Source organism: Tenrec ecaudatus, chromosome 6, assembly GCF_050624435.1.
Source record: "Tenrec ecaudatus isolate mTenEca1 chromosome 6, mTenEca1.hap1, whole genome shotgun sequence".
Lineage (NCBI taxonomy): Eukaryota > Metazoa > Chordata > Mammalia > Afrosoricida > Tenrecidae > Tenrec > Tenrec ecaudatus.
The window spans coordinates 60,575,012-60,600,594 of NC_134535.1; the positions used below are offsets into that span (position 1 = coordinate 60,575,012).

Here is a 25,583-nt window from a genome sequence, read left to right on the forward strand (position 1 = left end):
CTAGCACCAACAGGGATCCTAAATAAATATATAGAGACCAAATATATAGATATAGATAGCCATCCTTATATCTATATCCATAACATCCATACAAATACATATGTGTGTATATACACTCATTCCATGTCCAACAATATATAAATTTTAAAGAGAGATCTGCAGATCCCTTGATGGACAGACAAGCATATGAACATCACACCGGAAAAGGGACTATTTTTGTTAGGTACTACTGAGTTCCAACTCCTGCAACCTTATACACAGCAGAACAAAACACTGCCCCGAACTGTGCCAGTCCCACAATTGTCTGTATCTTTGAGCCCACTGTTGCCTCCCTGTGTCAGTCCATCTCGTTGAGGGCCTCTTTTCCTCTGTCCCTCTACGTTACCAAGCATGATGTCCTTCTCCAGGGACTGGCCTCTCTTGACAACATGTCCAAAGTATATGAGACTAAGGCTCGCCTTCCTTGCCTCTAAGGAGCATTCGGGCTCTACTTCTTCCAAGACAGATTTATTGGTTTTCAATATTCTTCACCAGCACCATAATTCAAATGCATGTATTCTTCTTCAGTCTTCCGTATTCAACGTCCAACTTTCACAAGCAGGAAATGATTGAAAAATCCATGGCGTGGGTCAGGTGCAAAAAAGGGAAGGTGATCACAAGAGGTGCCTTGAGTTACAGTCATGGCCCAAGGAAGATCCTGGAAAGGGAGGTGAGAGAGCACTTGCAGGAAATGCTTTTGTTGTTGCCGCTGGCATTTCTTCGGAAAGGACAGGAATTTTCAAAGGTGAAAAGCAGCCAAGGCGTCCAAGTTAAGGACTCAGCATGTGCACATACATAGTGTTCTGAAAGGTCCCACTCCTCCAGGAAATGGGAAATTATTGTTCCGTCTGATTGCAGGGTGGGTATTTTGGGAGTAGGGGTTGGGTGGCGGTAAGTGTTAAAAAGTGAGTTAGAAAGAGAAGATTTGATCCTGATTGTGCAATTTATAATATTCTGAGGGAATAAAGTATCTCCTCTTGAATTTTTGTTATATGTTTTTTCTGTTTCCCGTAAACGAAACATAGGATTGATTAATCTATCAGGACAGCAAGTAGAATAAGGATTTCTGGGGGTACAATGGGGAGGGGGTTGACCAGGAGCGCAGAAAGGAAAGTAACATTTGGAAACTGATTGGGGTCACAATTGTACAATACTGCTTGATGTGATTGGACAATGGAATGATATAATATCTGTACTAACTCCCAATGAAATATTTTTGTTTGTTTTTTAATTCAATTTACTGGGGGCTCTTACAGCTCTTATCACAACCCATATATACATCCATTGTGTCAAGCACCATTGTACATATGTTGCCATCGTCATTCTCAAAATATTTTCTTTCTACTTCAGCCCTTGGTATCATCTCCTTTTCCCCCTCCCTACCCTCCCTCCTTCATGAACCCCTGATAATTTATAAAGTTTTATTTTCATGTCTTACACCAACCGCTGTTTACCTTCACCCACTTTTCTGGTGTCTGTCCCTTTGGGAGGGGGTTATATGTAGATCATTGTGATTTGTTCCTCCTTTCTCCCCCCACCTTCCCCGTACCCTCTTGATATCACTACTCTCATTATTGGTCCTGAGGGGTTTATCTTTCCTGAATTCCCTGTGATTCCAGCTCTTATCTGTACCCATGTACATGCTCTGGTCTAGCTGGATTTGTAAGATAGAATTGGGGTCATGATAGTGGTGGTTGGGTTGGGGGGGAATAAAATGGTTTTGAGGGAAGAGAAAAAGCAGAAAAGGGGAATGATGTGATCAGAGACATGCTCTGCTTTGGTATGGTGTCAAGGAAGAAATCCCACTGGGAGCTAGCGGGTCTGCTGAGAGGTTGTTATAATCACTGGGAGGAAGAGGGAGTCGGTCTATAAAAGGAATTGCCAAAGTCAGGCAAACAGGACTTGGTGCCGAGTTAGAGGCACTAGATAGAGAAAGGAAGGCTTGAAAGACCGTCTCCGGAGGCTTTCCTCCTTCCCTCCCCGACTGTGCAGTCCCCAGTGCTTTCTTGCCCTTCCTTGCCTTTCAAGGCCCTCTCCTTCCGGTGAACCCTTGCCTAGTGTCCAGACAGTCTCTCCCCATCCCTTGTAGCGGATGTAGTTCTTTCTTTATGGGTCCCACAGAGTCTCTCACCCTGGATCTTCGCTTTCTCACTTGTGCTCTGGTCTTCACAGGGCTCTTACATTGCAAGCAACTTGAAGACAGGGGCTAAGCCTTATGTAGATTATTCACATAAATATTCCTGACTCCATATGATGAAGGACACACAGAATAGACGGATCAAAATGTAGGCATAGACTGAATTGTAGCAGGGTGGCTGACAGCACGCCATCATAAGCAGAGGAAGGAAAGCAGGCACATGGGCAGGCAGGCCGCGCGCTTGGCCAAGGATCAGCTATCCAGAAAACCAGCTCTATCTTTATGTGGTTCATTTATGAGTTCATTTACAGTATCTCTCATAATTTTTACATGCAGTGCAATGAATTTATGTCACATATAAAGCCTTTATGGCCCTGGGTTTATAATGTTACTAAGAATATTTGGCTAGGCTACAATCTTGCAAGGGATTGGTTGGTTTCTTATGCAAACTGGATAAATGAAACCACCCAGTAGAATTACATGGCTTTCGAGGAATTTGTGGCTTACTATGCAAATTGAGTGATTTGTGGCCTACCAGGGGTTTAGTCAGTCCAGAGTCCCACTAGGAAGGCCATCCCTTGACGTTAAATGTCAGGACCAACGGGCTGGGGAGGAAACTCACTACCATCAGGAAGAGTCTGGAGCAGAGTGCTTCATTCGGACCTATGAGAACCTCTGAGACACAGGCGTGAGAAAGAGCTATAACCCTGGAGATAGAGCAAGCGAAGGTGGCAGGGAAGTGTAAAGAGGGGCTGCCGGCACAGCCTGGAGCAGGACTGCCAACCTGTAGGAAGGGCCAAGAGACGCAGCTCAGAGCCGTCTGGGTTAGAAACTGTCCTGATCAAAGAACTATCGCCCGAGTTGGACCCTGTTACTTCCACACTGATCTTGATCCCCAGCTGTAGCCTGATATTTCCCTGATAACGGACACAGCATGTCGTCTGCAGCTCCTGTGTCGCCATTACAATGAATTCTCAAATAGCAGAGAGACTGCGAGTGGTGTGACCTGGACAGCTGGAGGCAGCAGTGGTGGCGACCTCGGAGCGGGAAGCGCTCTGACGCCCCCTCCTGGGAACCGCCTTTGTGCTCTCTAGATTCCATCCTTCCTTCCGAGTGTAGACAGGCTGTGGCGCTAGAAGACGATAGGACTTTTTTTCCCCTTATACCAAGAACACCTAATAAGAATTCTCAAGAAAGGTAACTTTCTTCTTCCAAATAATCACACAAAAAAGAATTAAGTTGCCAAATCAAGAGGTGAGCCAACCAACAGGCAGAGCTCTCGGTGGTCTTCTGCAAGAGTAGGCGACGGTGGGCCCCTCCTCTGCAGCAGCCCTGCACTCTCAGACTCCAGCTCCCGCGGAGCCTGCGGCACGAGGGCAGGGGAGCCATGAGGAGGCATGAGAAGTACAAGGACGCCAGACAAGAGAAGTTCATCTTGCAAGGTCGTCTTTCCGTTAAGAGCCAAAAGAAACATCATTTGGACCGACTTTCACCAACATGAGTGTGGTCCTACTGAATGATCTCTACCTCTCTAGGAGTCAGTATCTCTGTCATGGCTGCACAGAACTCACAGACGAAATTCATGATAGAAGGGTTTATCACAGAGTTACTCAGGTGTGGTGCCAGTGAGAAAGTCTCAGGGTAGGGCTGTGTAGCAGGAGATGTTACAAAGCTCTCTCGGGTCTGCCAATAAATGCCCAGAGGGGCACATCACTCCGATGAAAGCCTCACCCCAGAGGCACCTCACTCTACTTCCGAGGGGCAGCCAGCCCACCTTCCCCAATGAAGTGTTCAGAAGCGCCCTCCTCTGCAAGCCAAGCTCCTGCCCACAATCACTCGCTTTACTTGCTCTGGGGGTGGAAGTCCGTGCCTCTGATCCTGCTCTGGCTGCTGCTGCTGCTGCTTCTCTGATGTCATAGTTGTCTTCCGGATCCAGAAGGTTCACTGCTCAGGGAGCTCAGATCATGAGGACACTTTCCATTCCTAGCTCTCCTTGGTCACAAGATCCCTCATCCTGGTTCTCAGAGGGCTTACGCATTTTATACGCCGAACGGTGCTCCAGAGCCCCGTGGTCACAAGTACTCACAGGTGAATCCTATCAGTATCTTCCCCGGCTTCTTAGCAGACCCTGTGAGGGGAAGGCCATCTGGTGGGAGCTAGAAACTTTGGCCAGAAGAGCCACCGTGAATAATTCACTGGGCCTGCAATCAGTCGTCTGAAACTTTGGTTGACTGTGTGAACAGTCTGAAAACAACCAAGCCATTCTTTTTTAGATTTTGGCATAAAGTTGTAAAGTACGTGTGGAGCTGATCTAGCAATCACAGAGAACAGAATGTCAACATTTTTACAAGTGTTTCTAGTTTGAATTATAGCCTTAGCAACAACAACAAAATTATCTCTTCAAAGGGGATACATGGATGGCAGCAGACTGGAGAAAAAATGCGGGGAGGCCGTGTCTCCATCTGATCTCTGCCAGTAACTCCAGCTATACTTCTGCCGTTGTTCTCACTGCCACCGAGTCGATGCCGACTCATAGTGACCATACAGAACTGCCCCTGTAAGTTTCTGAGACTGTAACCCTCACCAGAGTAGAAGGCTCCATCTTTCTCTTATGGAGTGGCTGGTGGTTTTGAACTGCTGAACTTGAGGTAGCAGCCCAATGCATTACCACGACACCACCGAGGCTCTTTGCTTGTTGTTAAACCGATTTACTTTTCAGTTGGTCCCATTGAAGCAAACGCTCCAAAGCACCCCATTGGAAAGTTATCACGAGACAGATTTCGAGATCCAGACAACTCCAGAACAACGAGCCTGAAGCCAATCTGTGTGGTGGTGACAAAATGGAATCCACCCACTCTGCCCACAAGTGAACCTCACAGTGACATGACTGAAATAAAGAAAATCAAGGAAGCACGAACCCAAGAGGAGCCCTCAAATGGTCACAGGGCAAGAGAATAAAGGTCAAAGGAGAAAAAAACTCAATGAACATACTCATAAAAATATTTTTTCTGCTGTGATCCAAATGTAAAGGACAAGAAGTAGTGTTGCCTAAGGAGATGGTTAGAATTCAGGTTTGGTCTGGGCTTGCGGGGGTGAGGGGGGTGTCCTGGTGTAATGGAAGGAGAGTGTGGGACTAACTGTCCTTAAATCGTCTTTCATCTTGACAACTATATTACTTTATGTTCAAAAATCTTTGCTTTCTCAGAATCCCAAAGTAAGAAATTCTCACCTAAGAATTTCCATAAGTATGATATTATAATGCTGATTTTCACAGTCATTTCTGAGAAGTAAGCAAGGCAATTATCTCAGGGGCCACATGTAATCCTGGAAGGTGAGGCTGATCTTCATTTTAAGAGGAGACAAGGTCCTCTAAGGGCTAGAGTCTTATTAATTTCTAACTAAACACTCACTTGAAGTGTTCTAGCTACTCAGCCCCCTTTGACCAATGAAGCAATTGAAGTCAAGAGAAGTTAGGTAATCTAACCAAATCACACAGACAGGTGGTCTCTGGCGGGTTTGTCTGATGCTCTACCTGAATACTCACGCCGCTTCTGAACTACTTCAAACAGCAGCCACAGAAAGTGGAATGAAGACATGATGGGGATTTGAGGGGAAAGGCAGTGTTTGCTAACGTGCCGGGGAAATCCCTCAAGCCAAAGACATGACTGGAACTCAGCTCAGCTGAGGCTAGGATGTCCTAGCAAATGTCCTTCTAGCCCAGCATTGCTGGGCTTGGTAATCAAAACCACCACATGTGCTGAAGTCTGAGTGGGAGGCAGGAAAGCAAGAGGTCTCCTGGACATTTTGTTTATCTTAAAATGAAAGAAAGAAAAATATGAGGTTTTCCTTCCCTGTGTTCTTAAGAAGAATTAAGAAGATTCTTGGTTGAATACCATATATACTCGAGTATAAGACAACCCGAATATCAGTCAAGGCACCTAATTTTACCATAAAAATGTGCTGAAAAACTCTACTTACACACAAGTATATATGGTACTTATAATTTAGAGGAGGATGTGGAGGGTTAAACCAGCAATTAAAGCTTATCATCAGACAAGCCAGAGAAGACTTCCAGCTTCTCCTATATCATCAGAGTGAGGAGATGGTCACCTGCCCTAGCTGTTACCCATTTTTCAATGAGTGTGGCCTTGGCGATGCCTCTGTAGATCCTATCACAACAAGGTCCTGTTCCTAAGAGACTCGAAACTTTCCCATTCTGGACAGCAGCCGGTTTGACTTATTTATAAGCTGGGTGCTGCTTTCTCCTCAGGTGACGCAGGGACCTGGGTGGCTGGAACAGGAATCCCTCCCCCTCCTTTCCAGAGCTCCGGGCTCACCTTCCTAGAAATACTTCGGTTGCAGCTTCCTGAGAGAATCTCAGGACTGTTTGAATCACCCGATCATCATTCAGCCTGGCTGGAGACTAGGAAGAGACTCAGTGGCTGACCAGGGCCATGAAGTCCATTGCAATTCACGGTGACCCTGTCTGTAATGGAGGAGACCCATGGATACCTTTAAGGGGGCGGGGGGAGGGGGAGAACACCTGACCTATAAGTTAGTGTTATGAAAGTCAAGCATACAATTGAGTCAATGAATTATGCTTTAAGAAAGTCCTCCATTTGATCCTTAATTATTCTAAGATGTGTTACATTTTTTAAAATTACAACTTAAATAGCATTACATGCGATCAACCACATTTTCTTAAGTTTTAATTCATGAATAAGATTAACGTGACCAGATTTTAACATTGGTAACGCAGGACACCATTGATAAAACTCATATCCCGGCGAAATAGGCTCATGGCAGCCGAAAACCGTATGCCTAGCTTGTCGTGCATTCTTTCAAAAATTGGGACTTTTTTAAAACGCTGCGGGACGTGGGACAAATTGTTAAAAATCGGGACTGTCCCACCAAAAGCGGGACGTCTGGTCACCTTAAATAAGATACAAGTCTAACCAGAACCTTGTGACATTATCATGAACGTTGGTCCGGGGTTTAAAGCCATTGTTCACCTTAAGTGGGCTTTCCCGGGGTCAGTTGTCTTCCATCAAGGAGAACTCGGGGAACTCTAATTTGTATTTTTGCATATTTGTTTTTCTTACTCCTTTACCCCCTTTCTTTGTATGACCAGCATGGGATAACTGATACCAATTCCTCCACACATTCTTTTTAGTGTTCCACTCCTCAGTCAGATGTGTCAGCCAGGGGCCGTCTGTGGGGTTTACTAAAGCAGCAGGTCCTTATTCGGTAATTACCTTATCGACCAGGAGGAAGTTCTCCAGCTTCTCTCCATTTCCACAGGTGACCTCCCCAACCTCCCTCACGGCTCTGGGCAGGATCTCTTGCACCTCCTGGGCAATCATTCCTGCAGATGAAACACTCAAGAGGGTTAGTTAAAAAAAAAAAAACCTTCCCAAAAAACATTCCACCAAGGTCTATATCAGAATACATACCAGAGCCTCTCAAGAGAGACATCTTTGGAAATAAATGAAAAGAGACACTTGATCTTTCTAAGCTTTTACTTTGATCTACAATGCTTTTAAGGTAAAGAAGAAATTTTGAGCCAAGAGCCAGTATAAGATGAAAATTGTGGCATCATTTCTCAAATTCTCTCTTAGACTCTGAGCCAAGGGACTAGTAAATATGTCCAAATTTCTCACATGGGTCCCTGGGTGGTGCAAAGTAAGCAAAGTGTTGCCTGGTTAGCTCGAAGGTTGGGGGTCTGTGCCCAGCCAAAGGCATCTCAGGAGACTGCCGTGGTGTCTGCAGGGTCCCTGGCTTGAGAACCATCTGAAACTGTTCACCTCTGCGTACACTCAGCCATCAGGAGTGAAAATCCACGTGAAAGCAACCAACACCACCTCCGAGAAGGTAGGGGCCTCACCCGGGCTCCTTTCCCTTGCTGTAGATGTGTGCCACTCCACATGCCTACTTTCTGGAGAGAATTTCGAGACTGTTGCAGGTCCTTGCCTGGCTAAAGAAAGCTAGTTTCCCCCTATCTGTCTCCATGCTTGGGACGATGCTGCTCCTCAACCCATTCCCGTGGCCATCTGCCCAGCAACACTCCTTCCCGGTCCAGTGAAAAGAAACCACATATTCATAATGGTCAAAAAATGCTTGGGGCCAAGGCCATAAAGGTGGGCGTAGACGTGGAGGACATAGAGGTGGAGGACATAGAGGTGGAGGACATAGAGGTGGGGGGTAGAGGTGGGGGACATAGAGGTGGGGGGTAGAGGTGGGGGACATAGAGGTGGAGAACATAGAGGTGGGGGTAGAGGTGGGGGACATAGAGGTGGAGGACATAGAGGTGGAGGACGTAGAGGTGGAGGACATAGAGGTGGGGGGCATAGACGTGGAGGACATAGAGGTGGGGGGTAGAGGTGGAGGACATAGAGGTGGAGGACATAGAGGTGGAGGACATAGAGGTGGGGGCATAGAGGTGGGGGGTAGAGGTGGAGGACATAGAGGTGGAGGACATAGAGGTGGGGGGTAGAGGTGGGGGGCATAGAGGTAGAGGACATAGAGGTGAGGGGTAGAGGTGGGGGACATAGAGGTGGAGGACATAGAGGTGGAGGACGTAGAGGTGGAGGACGTAGAGGTGGTGGGGGTAGAGGTGGAGGACATAGAGGTGGAGGACATAGAGGTGGGGGTAGAGGTGGGGGACATAGAGGTGGAGGACGTAGAGGTGGAGGACATAGAGGTGGGGGGCATAGACGTGGAGGACATAGAGGTGGGGGGTAGAGGTGGAGGACATAGAGGTGGGGGGTAGAGGTGGAGGACATAGAGGTGGAGGACATAGAGGTGGAGGACATAGAGGTGGGGGCATAGAGGTGGGGGGTAGAGGTGGAGGACATAGAGGTGGAGGACATAGAGGTGGGGGGTAGAGGTGGGGGACATAGAGGTGGAGGACATAGAGGTGGAGGACGTAGAGGTGGAGGACATAGAGGTGGGGGGCATAGACGTGGAGGACATAGAGGTGGGGGGTAGAGGTGGGGGACATAGAGGTAGAGGACATAGAGGTGGGGGGTAGAGGTGGGGGACATAGAGGTGGAGGACATAGAGGTGGAGGACGTAGAGGTGGAGAACGTAGAGGTGGAGGATGTAGAGGTGGTGGGGGTAGAGGTGGAGGACATAGAGATGGAGGACATAGAGGTGGGGGGCATAGACGTGGAGGACATAGAGGTGGGGGGTAGAGGTGGGGGGCATAGAGGTGGAGGACATAGAGGTGGGGGGGTAGTGGTTGGGGGTAGAGGTGGGGACATAGAGGTGGAGGACATAGAGGAGGGGGTGTTGAGGGAAAAGGACACACATATTCCTTCCCCTCTCTTAGTCTAGTGTTTATGTGGAAAAAGACCCATTAAACCATTGACGTGTCATCCAATGCTACACATTGAACACAATTTCAAAATAAAGGGGTTACCATTTCAATAGTCAAATGCAATCAAAAGGGAAACGTGTCTGTGTACCTGTTTGATGGGCGGTGTCTATTCCCATTGCAGATGCAAATTCAGGTTTATAATCGTATTCGACAATCCTCATTTGGGCAATGCGTCTCAGCTGTTCATTTGTGTCAACCTAATTGCATTCAAGAACAGATTTCACTGGCTTAGATATTTGCTAATCAAATCTCATGCCCACAGTGACCCAGAGAGATGAGGAATTTGGACACTGGATCATCCCTTTCTCTTGTCTAAACTGTTCATTTTTAATTTTTTCCCCTCATGCGAGGACCCTCAGTTTTCAGGCTCAAATCAGTGACCTCCATCCCCTGACCAACAAACCGAGCTGGATTTCGTGTCAAAGTCACTGGACACAAGCCCTCTCCACACTCACTACTCCGGCCTGCTCCTCTCCTCGGAGAGGCCACTCCGCGTCTGAGAAAGGAAGTTGTGCGCTTTGCAGAGAAACAATGGTGTGCAGGACGACCAGATAGGAGGCGCTTCAAAAATAAGTGGGTGAGAAAATGCCATTGTCTTTTCACTCCATTTTTCCACAAACTTATTTGAAGCATGCTTCTATCATGTCCAGAGGAGCACACGAGTCTGCAGTGACAAAACTTAGATTTGCAACCTGAAAGCGCGATGCTTCCTTCACGGGATAGTCCGGGGGCGGGGGCGGTGGGGGTGGGGGTGTCGTTTCATAGTGGACATCATTGGGTTGCTGCTGTACATTTTGCTGGGAACATTTTCTTCAAGATGAATGTTTGCAAGCCAGGATCATTCAACTGCCAGTCCTCAGAACTCAGATCTCCTCCTCTTACCAGAGCACCCTCCTCCCCTCCCCCACCTTTTCCCCCTCAGCCCTACCCACCTGTCAACCACACAAGTCAGCTAAGGCTTCTTCTTTGGACCTCAGAGCTGAGGCATTCTCAACTGTCACTGTGGAGTCCTCAAAAACATCCCACGGGGGTACAGCACAATGGAAAAAACAAAGGCAGTATACTGACTTTCTAAAGCCAAATATGCTTTCCTCAAAGGATTCTCCTTCACTTTGAGGATTTTTAAAAATTATTTTTATGACATGATGGTAAAAGCAGAAGATTCATTTTGTAAATGACCCATTTGACAAAGGAAATGTTGGCATCCCTAAATAGGCCCCAAATGTTCTTTTTTCATGTAACGGAATTATAAAACCAGAGGTCTCTTGGCAATTAAAAAGACGATCTGGGCATTCAACCATATCGTAAAGCAGCAGGCACGTCTCCCTTTTCTTTCACGCCCTATCTTGGTCCCATCACAGTGAGGACATCCTTGAGGTGTCACATTTCCATTCATCCCCATAACAACCAGCTTCCGGTCCAGCTTCTAGCTTGTAGTAGGGCTCAGCTGACATTTATGAGATAAAGAAATAACATTACAGTAGGAAGCAGTTAGGGAAAGATGGGAGAAGGGTGGCAGGTAGAAAGGTTGGAACTCAGGCAAGAGCGAATGGCATGAGTCCACTTCCAAGGCAGTAAGTCACCACAGTGGCATCTTGACAACCGAGCAGGGTTTGGTGGCGTCAAGCTATGAAGGTTAAGGCTTGAACAGGAAGGGCCTTATAGATCAAGCTAGGAAACATCCTTCACAATGCTCCGTTGTCCAGAGTACATATCTATTACTGTGAGCACCTGCATTAAAGATTATATATATATATATTTAAGGAGTGTCCACTTTGTGCCAGACACTCTCCGAGGCAGGGATACCAGGCGTGACCCAAATATGATCCTGTACTTGGAGCTTAAAGTTTAATAACAGCTTCACCCCCAAGGGTGAGACTTGAGTCTTGGTTATCCACAGGCCTGCACAGTACCTGGAAATTTGGCATGATTCCCACCCAAAATCTTTGATGAAGGAAAGAAGAAATTGAAGAACAAAAGGCAGTGGAATGGCAGGACAGTCCCTGAGACTCACATCGTTGGAGAAAGGGACCAAGCAGCAGTCATCCTGGAGCCCCCCTGCACTCTCAGACAAGACCCCACATTCGGTGCTGGTGTCTTGGTGGTCTTGTGTCTACTTCTCATTATCCCCTTGACCCCTGCCTAGCACTGGTTCCTTTGCTGGGGTGGCACATTTGGGCCATCCAGGCTGCAGAGAAGGTAAAATGGTCCGTGGTGTCTAAGTGGAAACTTTGAATGTATTTTCCCAAAGACATATGGCCAGGCAGAGCAATTAGGTTCTGTAGTCCTATTACCATTGTACTGTAGACTGAACCTAAATATCTCAGACACATAAAATAATCTTCCTTTAAGACAAACTTCTTTACAAAAGAAAATACTCCTCTGATTTCTCATTCTGGCATGTAGGCTTACAAGTTCAAAAATAAACTGCCTGGATTCCATGTCCCCTATGAATTCGCTTGACCCAGGGGAAATTCTGGAGAACTAATAGTAATGTGAGAATGCTGTGCACGCAGAGTCTGGCTTCTTTGGACCTGCTTCTGGGAACCAGGAACTCGGCTCTTCAAGAGCCTTGTCCATCAGTGGACGTTGGGTAAGAAGTTAGACACCGGGCTCGGGTTTCCAATTTGATCTTGCCCACAGCCTTTTGGGAAAATATTGACCAGGAATGCAAGTCATCATCGTACCCCTGCTGTCCCATGCTCAGGGTGTCTAGATTGTTCACTTGAGGACTGTCCCCCGCCCCCCCCAGAGGAGCCACACCCATCTGTGGGCCCCAGTTTGCAGCGTGATCTCCCAGAGCTGTCCTAGATCATGTCCACAGCCCAGCCTCAGTCCAGCATCGGGGCAGATTGAGTGGCACCCACTTGCCCAGAACTGACTGAGAAAGTCCTGCACTTGGCTCCTGGCCATTGGAGAAGACGCGGCTTCTTTGGCTCTCTGAGCACTGCACGTCTCCTTTTGAGTCAAGCACCCCGCTACTGAGGTCGGGAGGGAGACCGCGCAGTGTCCGAGCATTCCATCTTCACTGACCTCGTTTCTGGTTGTGTTTGCATTTTGTTCCCTCCCCTTCTTTCCCTCCCCAGCCTCCACACAGAATTCCCCTGCTGCGTCCACCTCTCAACGTCCTCTTTTATTTTTGGCCTGGACTCTGAGATTGCTCACATCGCTCTGGTTTCAGCAGATCACACGCATCTTCATGTCCATCTTCATGTTGCTCCGTTTCCATGATAAAGGCTGCCCTTACTTCTCTCTCTCCGGTCTCAGTAAACACGGCGCTGCTTTCCGGGTGAGGGAAACTCACCTGCCACAGGCCAGCCTCCTTTCCCAGGGCTTCGGTTTCACAGGTGGCAATCCTATCTTCCGGTTGCCCGGACATGTGTCCAGACACGCAGCAGATGTCGCATGCACCAGGGTTCTCTATGCAGAAGGCTCCCCACTTAATCCTCACAAAACAGCCTGCAGCGCCTTGAATGAGGAGACCCCTGGCCCTGACCCCAACCCTGATCCTAGATAGAGCCAGGCTGTAGTCCATGTACATGTTCTCCTCTTACAGTCGTTGGGGCCATAGACTTGACCACAACCTCTCATCCGTAACCAGTCAGCGGTGGCTAGCACCCACCAAAAGAAAAACAAAGCTGCCATGGAGCCCATTCAAATTTGTAGCAGCCCTGATCAGGTTGCTGAGGCTGTGCACCCTTTTATGGGAACAGACAGCCTTTTCTTTCCTCTGTAAAGTGGCCAGGGGGGTTCAACCACAGACCTTGCCATTAGCAATCCAGGGCTTACCTAGGGCTCCTTCATTGGTTAGCAATGAATTCTTACAGAAGGATAAACTGCTTCCTGCCCTATGCAAGCAGTCAAGTGTACCCGGGTCACCTTCCCAGAGCCTTTGGAAAAACAGTTCTTGTTAAAGCTTGGGGTGGAAATGGTCGGGGAGAATGAAGATGATGTCCCACATCTAGTCATCGTATCATCCGCATCTTGCCGTCACTTGGTGTGTCTCCAGGAAATAGTGACAGAGTACTCGCGATTTCTATACATACGGATTTTGTGCATATGGATAGACCTGCTAAGAACATAATAATATGGAATAACAATAAATGAATTGAACATCACTTCTATTTTATACAAGAAGATCTATTTGCTTAGCATGGTACAGTAAAGGAAAAGAAAATCAGAGCCCTGCACATTCATGGGTTTACTTGCCCACAACAGTCTGGAAAGTGTTAACTGGATGCAAATGACTATCACCCCCATTTGCACCTCTGTGGGGCAGCGCTTGTCTGATGGGGGACACCGGTTTACTAGGGGGCCGTGAGCCCGTTGAAGAAGAAGCCCTTAGCTCCAGGTGGGGAAGGGGAGCATTCCCTGTTTACAGCTGCGAACAGACTATCTCCAGGTCACAGTGACTGCTTCATTGGCTTGTCACCCAGGGAACCTAGCGGCATCCAGAGTCAGGACTACCACAGTCCTGAGTGGACCAAGCTTCTCGCCCTTCACGCCTGCTGCTCTGGGCAGGAAGAGGCTGTGTAGGGATTTAGATGTCGACGCTGGCCGGTGGTGAGGTTTTATGGATGGAGAGAAGGCATCCGAGGAGAGAGTAACTTCGTGGTACTTCTGTGGCTTTGGTTTGGTGCTGTCAAGTCGCATGCAGCTCAGAGCAACCCGATGGAAACGCCGCCCGGTCCCAGTTCCTGCTCATTTCCAGCCTATCGCTGCAGCCGCTGTGTCAGCCATCTCACCGAAAGCCTTCCTCTTGTTTGCTGCCCTCCTGTGACCACTGCAAGAAAACACGTTTCCTCTAAACCAGGCACCTGGTAAGTGAAGCTCAGGAGGAAGCGCGATGGTGGCTTGGAGGAGCTGCCTGGCTGTCACCATCCATTTGCGTTGAGAGAAAACAGGAGACGTGTTGCAGGTGGTGTGATGTGACACGCAGACCGTCTACCGCCTCACCAGAAGCCACAGCCGCCCTCTCTTGGGCCCTGCCATCTGGAAATGTGTGCGAGAACGTTCTAGGCCCGTGGGTTCCCATCCTGCCAGTGGGTCACAGACTCTAACAGTCACCGCAGCTTCGGAATCCCTGGTCCAGGGAGGCCCTTCCTGGGCGGATGGATGCAGCAAGGCCAGCGCGGCCTTCAGCTGAGCTGGGGTGCAGCACGGGTGACTCCCAGATCACGGGGGGAAGGAGCAAAGAAGCTGTGAAGAAACCCTTCTGAATTTGGCCACAGCCTCCGACAGGCGTGGGGGGAGCTGGGGGACTGGGGGCAGAAGGCAGGGAGGCGGCAGCTGCAGGGCCTCGGAAGCATGGTTCTCTGTCACCGGGCGCAGCCAGTCTAACCGATTGGAACTTCAATCCCAACCCAAGCCAAGAGGTCCCCCAAGCTGTTGTCAGTTCCCCCAAACAATCTAAGCTTGTTAGCTCAACTGGTGTTGGGGGTTGGGGTCGGGGAGCGGAGGAGGGAGGAATGAATGAAGTGGAATCAGGCCGACAGCGGCTGCCATTTTCATTTCCTAGATGAAGACATTGATTTGGGGTGATGGTAGGCGTCTATGAAGGGTCACAACACCAGGAAAGCCCACCGTGGAAGCGCAGTCCCCTGATTCCTAAGCCCGGTCCCTTCCACCAGGGGACATGCCTGTCCACGGAGTCCCTGGGGTGGTGGGATGGACCCCGCTTGAGTGGAGGAGGAAGGTTCCTGGAGGTGCTTCTGCGAAACAGAGGAAGACTGGTGGGTGAAGCCCATGTCTGGTAGAGCCATGGAGGGACTTGGAGGAGGAGGCGGCTGAAGAGGCCGGGGAGAAACAGCTACAGGTCTGGCCTGAGGCACTGCCCCAAGACGCACTGGGCGAGTCCCAGTCAGGTAATGGAAAAGAAGCGGCCAGCTCTTTGTGATACAGCGGGTCTCCACCTTCCTCATGCCACCACCCTTTCATGCCGTTCCTCATGTGGTGGTGACCCCCAACCATCAAATTATTTTCGTTGCTACGATCATCATTGTAATTGCGCAACTGCTAGGAATGGGGTGGCCCCTGTGAAAGGGTCGTTTGACCCCCAAAGGGGTGGTGACCCACAGGTTGAGAACCGCTGGCACGGACCTGTGGAAGACAATGCTAAGACTTCTGCTGGAAAATCCTGCGCTAAGCTGCCCTCACCCCTGCTCAGGTCAGGTAGACCCACCCTCTTAGGTAGACATTGGTGTAGCGTTTCAGCAGAGATGCTGAAAGGATGCCACCGTCATGATCTTTAAACCACAGGTTTGCCTCACAACAACAAGAGACAGGTCAAGGCATGGCAGAGAGCAGAGGTGCCCAGCACACCTGACTGAAGTGATATCTAAAGCCTGCCCTGTGCTCACCTCCTGGATATTCTGCTTCACGCGACTGTCAGAGGGATGCAGGATCGTCCCCATCACTTTTGCGTTGCCACAGACCACCAGGGCTTCGTCTGGAGCCTCCGTGTTGATTCCTACTCGGCCACGACAGACAACGGAGTCTGGAATTTGTCCTCGCTGCCATAAGGCATCACTGTCGTTTTCAAATTGGCCAGGGTTAGAGGCCTGGAAAGAAATCAATAAGTGCAACGCAATTAAAGTTACAGAAACAGGAATGGATGATCGCCAAATTCCTCATAACAAAGGAGAATGGAACATTATGCAAGGTTTTTTGCACAAGAACTATGGCCATCAGATTGTATGTCACCATGGGCCTGTGTGGACCCGGAGAGGAGGCATCAACCTGTCAATCTGCTAATGCCTCCTTGGGGGTGTGGTCTTTGCTATAAGGAAGGCAATGAGAAATACCCTTCCTCTCGCTGCTCCTTTGCCATCCTTGCATGCCAGGGTTCTGTGTCTGTCTTCAGGGCTGGCTCCAAGTGGGGCGCTGGCCCTGGGAACCACCTCTGAACTGTTGTTACCTGCCAGGTTCTCACTGACCTGGGCTCGCAGAGCTGCCTGTGATTGCCCTGTTTCAACGTCACTATTCGGAGTTGGCACAAACAATTATGAGCTTACTTGCTAACCCAAAGGTTGGCAGTTTGAAATCATCCAGTGGCTCCTTTGCAGCTAAATCAGGAAATCTTTTTCCATATGATCACAGCCAAGAAAATCCTGTGAGCTCATTCTCCTCTGTCATGGAATGTCATTCCATTCTATGAGTGGGAATCAATTCGATGGCACCTGACAACATGCACGCGTAGCCCAGTCGTTGGTTGGTTTGTATCAAACACCAAAATTAGTTCCTTAAAGTTTCTAACATACATTTTTATGTGTCATCACGTCATATAGTTAGGAAAAATCCCTAGTCAAGAAAACGCCAAAGGTTCACCTGTAATCCCGGATCTCTGTGCTTTGAGATGAAGTCTCTCTCACTTAATACACAATCAATGCAAATGGCACCCCCTGCAGGCGCTTGGAATAGGAAACAGTCATTAACGATGATATGGGGGCAACTCATAATTTATGTTGGAAACACAAAAGAGATTCACTGCCATCAAGTCAATTCTGACTCAGAGTGACCCTAAGTGACAGAGTAGAACTTCCTTGTGAGTTTCCAAGACTATAACTCTCTATTGGAGTAGAAAGCCTCATCTGTCTCCGGAAGAACTGCTGGTGGTTTTGAACTGCTGACCTTGAGGCTAACAGACAAGTAACCCACTACACTACCAGGGCTCCTATGGAGAACTAAAATGTCTTCTGCTTTGTGATTGTTGGGACCTTAAAGAACCCAACAGGAGAGCGTGTGCTGAGGCAGGCAACTCAAAGGAAACCCATCTGGGGGCCTTTCTGAGAGGGCTGTAGAAAACGAGCAAGGAAATTCCCTCTGCCCGTGCCATTCAAAGTGTGCTCCACAGCCCAGCACACATTGGTGAGATGCTTGGTGGAGTCTCAGGCCTACTGAATTGAAAAAATAAACAACCACCACAAAAACTGTGGGGGCGGGCATAATATCAGTATTGAAACAAGCTCTTCAGGGGATTCTGACTCACAAAAGAATCGGAGAAATATTTTACACCAGGCGCTTCTGGTCCCAAGTTACCCCTGCCATCGTTGACAGGAGGCTCTGGAGCAGACACTGATCCCCAGATGGACTCCTTTGGGGGAATACAACTTCTTCGGGACTTCAGGAAAGGTTGCTGTGTTGGGGGGGGGGGGAGTGTTGTGGGTGGAGCTGAAAAGGGGGATGGTCCCAGGACAGCTCTGCTCGAACAACCCTCTCCCACCCACATCTCAGCCAGCCTTTGCATCTGTTGGGTCTCTATTGTCTTTCCCACCTCGTGCCACAGCAGTGAAAGGGGAGTTCTGGGGGATGTGCCCATTTCTAGTCTTCTGGAAAAGAAACTGGGATAATTTATTAGGATTTAAACCCAGTAAGTCCTAGCAGGCCTTTGAAAGGCAGACAAAGGTAATCCTCTCTCCTGCTTGTAGCTCAGCAGTGCAACGAGGTTTGATTATGTGTTTAAGACAGAAAGTGGAGCTGGAGGAAAGCCTGCAATTAGCACAAGGGAATGCGAAGGAACTCTACTGCAGGATTGCTCCCAAAACAAAGACCTGGGAAATAAATCTGTTCTTCAGGTCCTTAATTTCCATTAAATCGATCCATTTCAGGACAGGACAATATTATACTTCTGAAACTGTTTTGATTGACAACTCAGATGAACAATGAGGGAGTCCTGCCCACCAGTTTCTCTCGGGAGAATAATGCAGACAGGTTGGCTCGCTGGCACTCCTTCTGGAAGCCTTAAGTTCACCTGTGCTCACTTTGATGTGATCATCCTTACCAAATAGGCAAAGATTCATCTATTTGGAGGAACAGGTTCAAGCTACACAGTGAGTCAAGAGTTGCTAAATGTATTTTGCAGTTCACTGTGTAGGGTTCTAAAGTCTTGTGATGTGTTTAAGGGCTCAGTTTTCTTCCCAGGACCCTGGTGGCAGAGTGGGTTACAAGTTGAGCTACTATAACTTTCAGGTCAGCAGTTCGAAACCACTGCCACTCTATGCCACTCCTGCAAAGAGTTTCCATCTCAGAAACCCCCAGGGACGGTCTACCCAGTCCTACAGGGTCACTACAAGTTGGAATTGACTTAATGTTAAGGAGTTTCAGTTTTGAATTTTCTTCCCATCCTACATTTTAGAGCCCAAACTAACCAGAACCAGGACATGACCAACGAGGCTCTTTTGCAGAATGTAGGCTGCCTGTCATCTGCCTAGCCCGTGATGTCTCTTCCCCTAGGTGCGCTCTGGAATCTCAGGGGCAGGCACTGTGTTCTGTTCACATTTCTAATGCTCACTGATTCGACAGTGCCATTGTTTTCAATTCCACTTTTCTCTTGGTTGGTTTAAATGTCATGTGGTTAAAGAGACTCAAACGTTTGCTTTCATTTTCAGTTCTGTGATTTGAGGTCAAAACGAGTAGATATCAGCAAGATATTTTAAGTTTGGTGGCCAGAGAGCTTGTGTTTTCCCCATTATTGTTGTTTTCAATGCTGTTAAGGCAAATTTTGTATTGCCCCGCACACTTGGAGAAGAGGACACTGTCTCTAACCCAAACTTATGGCTAGGAAAAATCTACCACACTGAAATACAACCTGAAAAAATAATTCTGTGAATGACATGACAACAAATCTATACTAAAAATACTGTGTTCAGTAGCCATACTGAATTGGAATGGCAGAATTCCCATTTCAGCTGCTCTAAATCATCATGAGCTAAATTAGCAATATGCTTTGGCTCTGAGGAGATGCCAATTACCCAAGAGTCCTGGCGAGCGGAGGGCCAGTGAGCACAGCCCCTTTGGTATTGTTGGCTGCCTGGCCAACAGCATGGGATGCAGCCGCAGCTGCTGCCTGCAGAAAATGGAAAGACCTCGCCACCGGGTAAATTGTTCGACGGTGCAGGTGGCTAGTCAACTGTCTGATTCAAGTATGAGTTACTCCTGCTCAAAGGAGCACTTTCGTGAGATCTAATCTCTGCGAACTCTGAAAAGAATGGCATAGTCTGCCTTTATTCCTCCCTATTAGAATTCAGAGATCAACAAGCAGCGGGTTTCAGATTTAGCTTTAAGGCACATGCATTCATGAAGCAAAGCAATACCAGATCAGGGTGAGGTGAGCTGTCTAAGACAGCGTTGAAGCTTGCTAAGGAAAAGGCCAGAGGATGGCCCCGGCAGGCAGCTTGGCAATTGGCTTATGACCAAAGGAGAGAGCCCCGCCTCCCTAGTCCCACAGGAGCCTGTTTGCCACAGGACATATCATGGCTCCAAAAAATACAGCCTGGGCATGCATCCTCTGAGGCACGTAGCCCCACATAGGTGCCTTCCTTCATTATTACTTCATTACTTCATCCATCATTACTTCACCTCCACTAAAACTCTGAGATGCAGTTTAAGAAAGTCCACTAATAGGTGGCTTTTTACTTTTAATAGACTAAAGGCATTGCCCTGGGGGCCCTTTGTTTCAGAATAGCTGGAGGCAAGCACAGAAAAATGCTGTTTCCCCACTAGGCAGATTTTTCTTCCCAGGGTCTAAGGTTAGACCTTAGACCTGGGCATGTCCATACTGACTACTTGTTCCTATTGGAGTTTTCATGTTTTCTCTTTCTTGTTTCAAAAACAGCAACAACATAGCCCCTTCCAAGGCTTCCAAGCCATATGCCAAGCCTGTGACCTCAGGCCCTTGGCAGTCCCAGCAGCAGCCAGACTGAACTCATACAGCTGCTGCGGCAGCTGCTGACTGCAACATGTCTTTGTGGGTGCCAAGGTTCATGTCCACAGCTGTGGCCAAACACTCATTCCGCAAAATATGCTATTCCTTGACTCTGTACAAAGCAATGACTCAGATGCCCCTGGAGTCACCAATCATTTGGGGACAGGGAAATGACTTTCTGCCACTTTCCTCACCTGTGTGGGTGCCCTGTAGGTTTGGGGGTCAGAGAAAACGGGGGTGTAATCCAGACCCCATCACTGCAAACCGTGTGAATCATGAATGAATGAGTTAGCCTCTTGAGACTAAGTTCCACTGGATATAAAGAAGGAAGGCTATTATCTACAAAGCCCTTTCACAGAGTTTGTGGGAACATTCCATTTTCTGATTTAAAAACGTTTCATGATGAATTCAGTGACAAAGTAGATCAGTTTTCCATTCAACAATTCTCACCCACGTTTCACTCACTGACCGCAGCCCTCACATTTACCGCCACATAGCCTGCTCCATTCCTCCTTTCCCAACCTGATTCGGGCCCTGGCTCAGTACTGCCCTCTCCAGCTCCACTGCTTGACTTTCCCAAGACACATGCATCGCCCTGGTCTTACGGCTCGCTCCTCTTGCAGACCTTCCTGTTGGTCGGCTGAAAACAGCCACGGGGATGGGTCATTTGCAGACAGGAAAGGTGAGGAAGGGCCTTCGTCTTGAGGGTTCCACCAAGCTCTCTCTGACAGTAAGCCTGCTCACTTTTTTTTTTAGGATTTTAATTTTGGCTCCACCTTTTACTCTCATTCGATCCAGAATCTTCTAATAGGATCCCTTTCAGAGCAGTTGGTAGTAGTGGCCAGGCACAATCTAATATTTCCTTTCTTTTTTTTTTCAGAGTTAAGTCACAGTTTATTAAGCACAGAGTCATGTAAAAGATATAAAGAAGTGGGCCCCTAGGGCTAGAAAGACGCTGACATACAGATAAGACCAGCTTTGTTCTAGGGGCAAAGCAGGTCGAGATCAGGACATTGTCTAGGGAAATGCTCCTAGTTTGCAGATGACACTCTCACGGGGGCGGGGGGGGGGACGCTCTGAAGATGGTCAAGCCATTTTGTGACTAGGTACTCGGTTCAGTCTTGGGTCTCATGCATCGTTTCTTTTCATTTTATCTGGGCTCCTGCTGTGGGTCGGCACGGCTCAGAATGATCTTCGAGCACAGTCCCGTGCCAGAATGTGACTGTGGCCTGGGTCAAGGTGAAGGTGTCCGCCCAGCCAGTCCTCATGGAGTCCTTCGTCCATCATTGTTTCACGTTGGATCTTTCGGTCATTCCCTTAGCAGGCAGGACAGAAGTCCCTGTCAAAAATATTTGTCCTTTTGTGATTGGGTTGTTGTACTTGTTAATTTATACGTCATCTTTGAGGTTCATTCACATTGTCAGATCTCAGGGCCTTGTTTCCCTCTCTGGCTGAGGCGTCTTCCATGATGCTCACCCAGTCATCAGCTGTGGGCCCAGAGGGGCCTTTCTCCTCAGGGCTGCAGTGAATACTGGTGTGCACGTAGCCCAACACTGCTCTTCATTCATTCCCTTCAGCACTTACCTAGGGGTGGAGTTGCTAGGTTATGCAGTCATTTCAGTTTTCATTCTTCAAGGAATACACTGTTTCCGTCACTGACAAATGTGCTTGCTTCTGTTGTTGCTCTTAGCTGATTCATGCACAATGTGACACACATGCCTGGCCCTGTGCCGCCCCAGGTTCACTTGTGGATTGAACTATAATGACCTGTAAGACGGTCTCTCCTTTTTCTTTTTAGTAAGTCATCTTACTGGGGCTCTTAGAGCTCTTATAACAGTCCATAAAATTGTAGGGAGCATATTTGTACATGTGTCGCACAAGCTAATGTTTCTGCTCTGAGCCATGGAGGCTAAGATTCCGTGGTCCATTAGTGCCGTGGGCTAATTGTTTCCATGTGTTGCCAACTTTATTCACACCTCTGCTCTGAGCAGAGCGAGACCAACAGCTAGCTGCAGCTTAAATCGCCACTCACAAGCTTTTCAGACTCCAGTTACTGTTTACCAAAATAGGATGTCTTTACATTTTTTTTTACAAATCAACCTTATCACCTTCAAAGTACTCTCCATTACCCTTCATACATTCGTCAAATCTGTGACTCCATTCTTGGAAACATTTTTTAAACTCATCTGTTTGGATGACTGATTTTCTTCACCTCTTCTACGTTGTCAAATCACTGTCCTTTCATGTCACTCTTTATTCGCAGAAACAAAAAAAAGTCGCACAAAGCAAGGTCAGGCGAGTAAAGTGCGTGGGACAAGAAAGAGGCATGCTGGGTTTTTTGCCAAAATCTGGTGCACTGAGTTGGCTACGTAAGCAGGTGCATTGTCACGGTGGTAAAACCAGTCCCCCATCTGCCACAAATCAAGCATTTTTGTCACACCCTATTATGCTATCTTTTCAGAACCTCTAAATAGAAAGTTTGATTAACAGTCTGACCTAGCAGTCAACATTTTCATCTGCTTGGGAAGTTAACACACGTCCAGAATGAGGTTTGTCATCAACTGCCATTTCGCCTGTTTTGAAACGAGAAAACCACTGGTACATTTGAGTTTTTCCCATAGCGCTGTCCTTGTAAGCTGTGTTCAACATCACAACAGTTTCTGTGGCATTTTTCCCAACGAGGAAACAAAATTTCATAGCCTCATGCTGTTCTCTTAAATCGGCCATCACACACACAAAAGAAAACAACATTCAAGCAAAACTGCTTTTATGAAAAAATTCACTGTGACCAGACAGAACCTTCCCAGGCAACGCCACTGGGTGCACTAACTCAGAGCGAGTTACTGGATGCTTGCCTAACGGGAAAAATGTGGACTATGAAAACTCCACCCAGCAGAGCTTTTTCCTGGTTTTGTTTTTATTTGGTGGGGTGGGGGGTGCCCATGTGTATGTGTGGGCATCCCCCAATATATACATATACATGGCTATGCTCGCGCTCTCCCACATCCATTCAGCCTGTGTGTCTATCTGACACGTGAAGACCACTCCTGCTGCAGACTGTGTACCTCTCCTCCTACTGTCTCCCCTTGGCGCCACCATTTTCTTCTGGTTGTGTATTGCCTTTCCCGTCACCCAAATCCAGACATGTCTGTTCTCTAGCCAGTAACTCACCATCTCTCCCTTTTCCATCCCTGGCAATCATTAAGGAATGCTTCTTTTAGTGTGAACAGTTTTCTTGTCTTTTCACTATAATGGTTCCATACGATATTTGTCTTTTACAAATTGATTTCACTAAGCATAATGTCCTCCAGGTTTATCAGTGTTAGGAGGTGTCTCACAGATTTGTGATTATTCTTTAATGTCATGTCATATGTCATTGTGTGTGTGCCATAGTTTGTCCTTTATTCTAGTGATGAGCTATAGTGAATAGTGCTGTGATGAACAAGGGGATGTGTATGTATATATATATATATATATATTTTTTTTAATTTCTTCAAATTTCTTCTTCCTCAGGAGTGACTGAAGTAAAAGATGAGCCCTATCATCACCATGATCATCATCATCGTGGGAATGGATTTCAGAGAAGCTTGTCAGATAAATATCACTGCTTCCTATTTTCAACCAGGTGCTAGTAGCCATTGACCTAGACAGCCAACTATCTGCCAAGAATGCTTGAGCGATGTTGTGGACTACACTGTGCCCACGCACAGGGGTAAACACACGAGGGACTAGCTCTGTGTGCTTCTTGCTTTCATCATACAAGCCAAGCACAAAGGTCCGCCTGTGCCTCCGAGCACATTGGACCAGGCACCCTTGAGAAATTCTTCACTTCCTCTGAAAGTCACGTGTGGCTGTGCACATGATATCAGTTCTGTGTTAAGCCAGGTTGACCAGAGGAACGAATCCAGTGACACTCACATATGTTTAAGAAAAAGCTTTTACATCAAGAAATAATTATATATAAAGAAAGCATCCCAGCCCAGTCTAACTCAAGTCCTTAAATCCAATCCTAGTCTCTAAGTCCTTCTTCAGCCTCATGCAACAATGCAGAATGTAGCCTGATTGACAGGTCTGACTCCACCCCTAGCCAGGAGTGTCCAGTTGACACGAATGTAATGACTACATGCTCTGACTACAGCATCATTTCAAGACAAACTGTGTCAAATGTGTCAGAAGCCAACCCAGTCAAGGCCATGATCAATTGCACAAACAGCCAGCTGCCTAGGATGTGAGGGCACTTGGGATGTGGAGGCATTCTGTTTGTAGTGTCATAGATGAAGGAGGCAGCTCGATAGATAAAAATACCCTACACACGCCATTACAACCACTACGCCCCCTGATGCACACCCTTAATCCCATCAGAGTTGGAGATCTTAATCAGACGGTCATGGAGGCCTCTGAACTCCCTTTCAGCACCAACTGGACCCACGTCAGCTGCTAGATGGGCACAGGCAAAATCAAGAACACAAAGCATGACGCGGTGGCCACGGTGGCCCCACCTGATACCAGATTCCCTGCAAAGCAGCGCCTGAACTGAGTCCTGTTGTCCACACCACTCAGGAAGGTTCACTGGCATGTATCCTGGAAGGCAGGTGGAGAAGTATCAGATGACATTGGCCAGGTGACCTTGCCAGGAAGATAGGACTCCCAGATCCTTGGGCATACGAGCCCGCCATGGATGATACCCTTTTGTCTGATTTCTTTCTGGCACGCTGCCCTTGCAGCAGTAGCGAGACCTGTTTGACAGGCGCTGTGACCATCTTGGAGGTGGCCACAGCCACTCCGCCCACCAAGAAGTCTTTAACAAGGGCCTAGTGGCATCCGCCTTGTTGGAGAAGGTGAAAGCAGGGACAGCAACAATGAGACAGGAGCTGGCTTTGACTCCGGCACTCTGGGCTGCGCATCGCTGCTATCTGTGTTGTAACTCCTCCTACTCTAGAACTTATGCCAAGTAGAGGGGTTGCTAGAAAAATCCCATTGTATTTTAATCTATTCTTCCAAGAAGTTTTTAAAGCAACATTGAATTCATTTTTTAGCCCACGAACTAGGATAGTGTGTAAGAAACAGGGTCTTTGTCGACATATTGAGTGGAACAAATCTGTGTTGTGGGGTCTGTCCTGCAGATTAGAGAATGTCTGCTAGCATCCCTCGTCTCTCCTCACTGCATACCAGTTACAAACCCCACCCCTCAGTGCCATGATCCAAAATGTCTTCAGACATTGTCAAATGTCCCCTGGAGGACAAAATTGCCCTCTGTTAAGAATTGAGTGAAAATTTAAATCGTGGAATGAACTATTACTCCTGGGGCCATCTTCCTTACAACTGGT

At 47.8% G+C, this 25,583-nt stretch overlaps 1 protein-coding gene across 1 annotated transcript in view; it reads right to left on the bottom strand.

The window, feature by feature from the left end:
• MYRFL (myelin regulatory factor like) overlaps nt 1-25,583 on the bottom strand; it is a 120,262-nt gene that overhangs the window by 52,589 nt on the left and 42,090 nt on the right. Inside the window, exons 12-14 of the mRNA XM_075553229.1 lie at nt 15,914-16,114; nt 9,643-9,751; nt 7,432-7,541 (exon numbers count right to left, since the gene is read on the bottom strand). Of these exons, the coding sequence (XP_075409344.1) occupies nt 7,432-7,541; nt 9,643-9,751; nt 15,914-16,114 (420 nt within the window). The remainder of the gene's footprint in view (nt 1-7,431; nt 7,542-9,642; nt 9,752-15,913; nt 16,115-25,583) is intronic.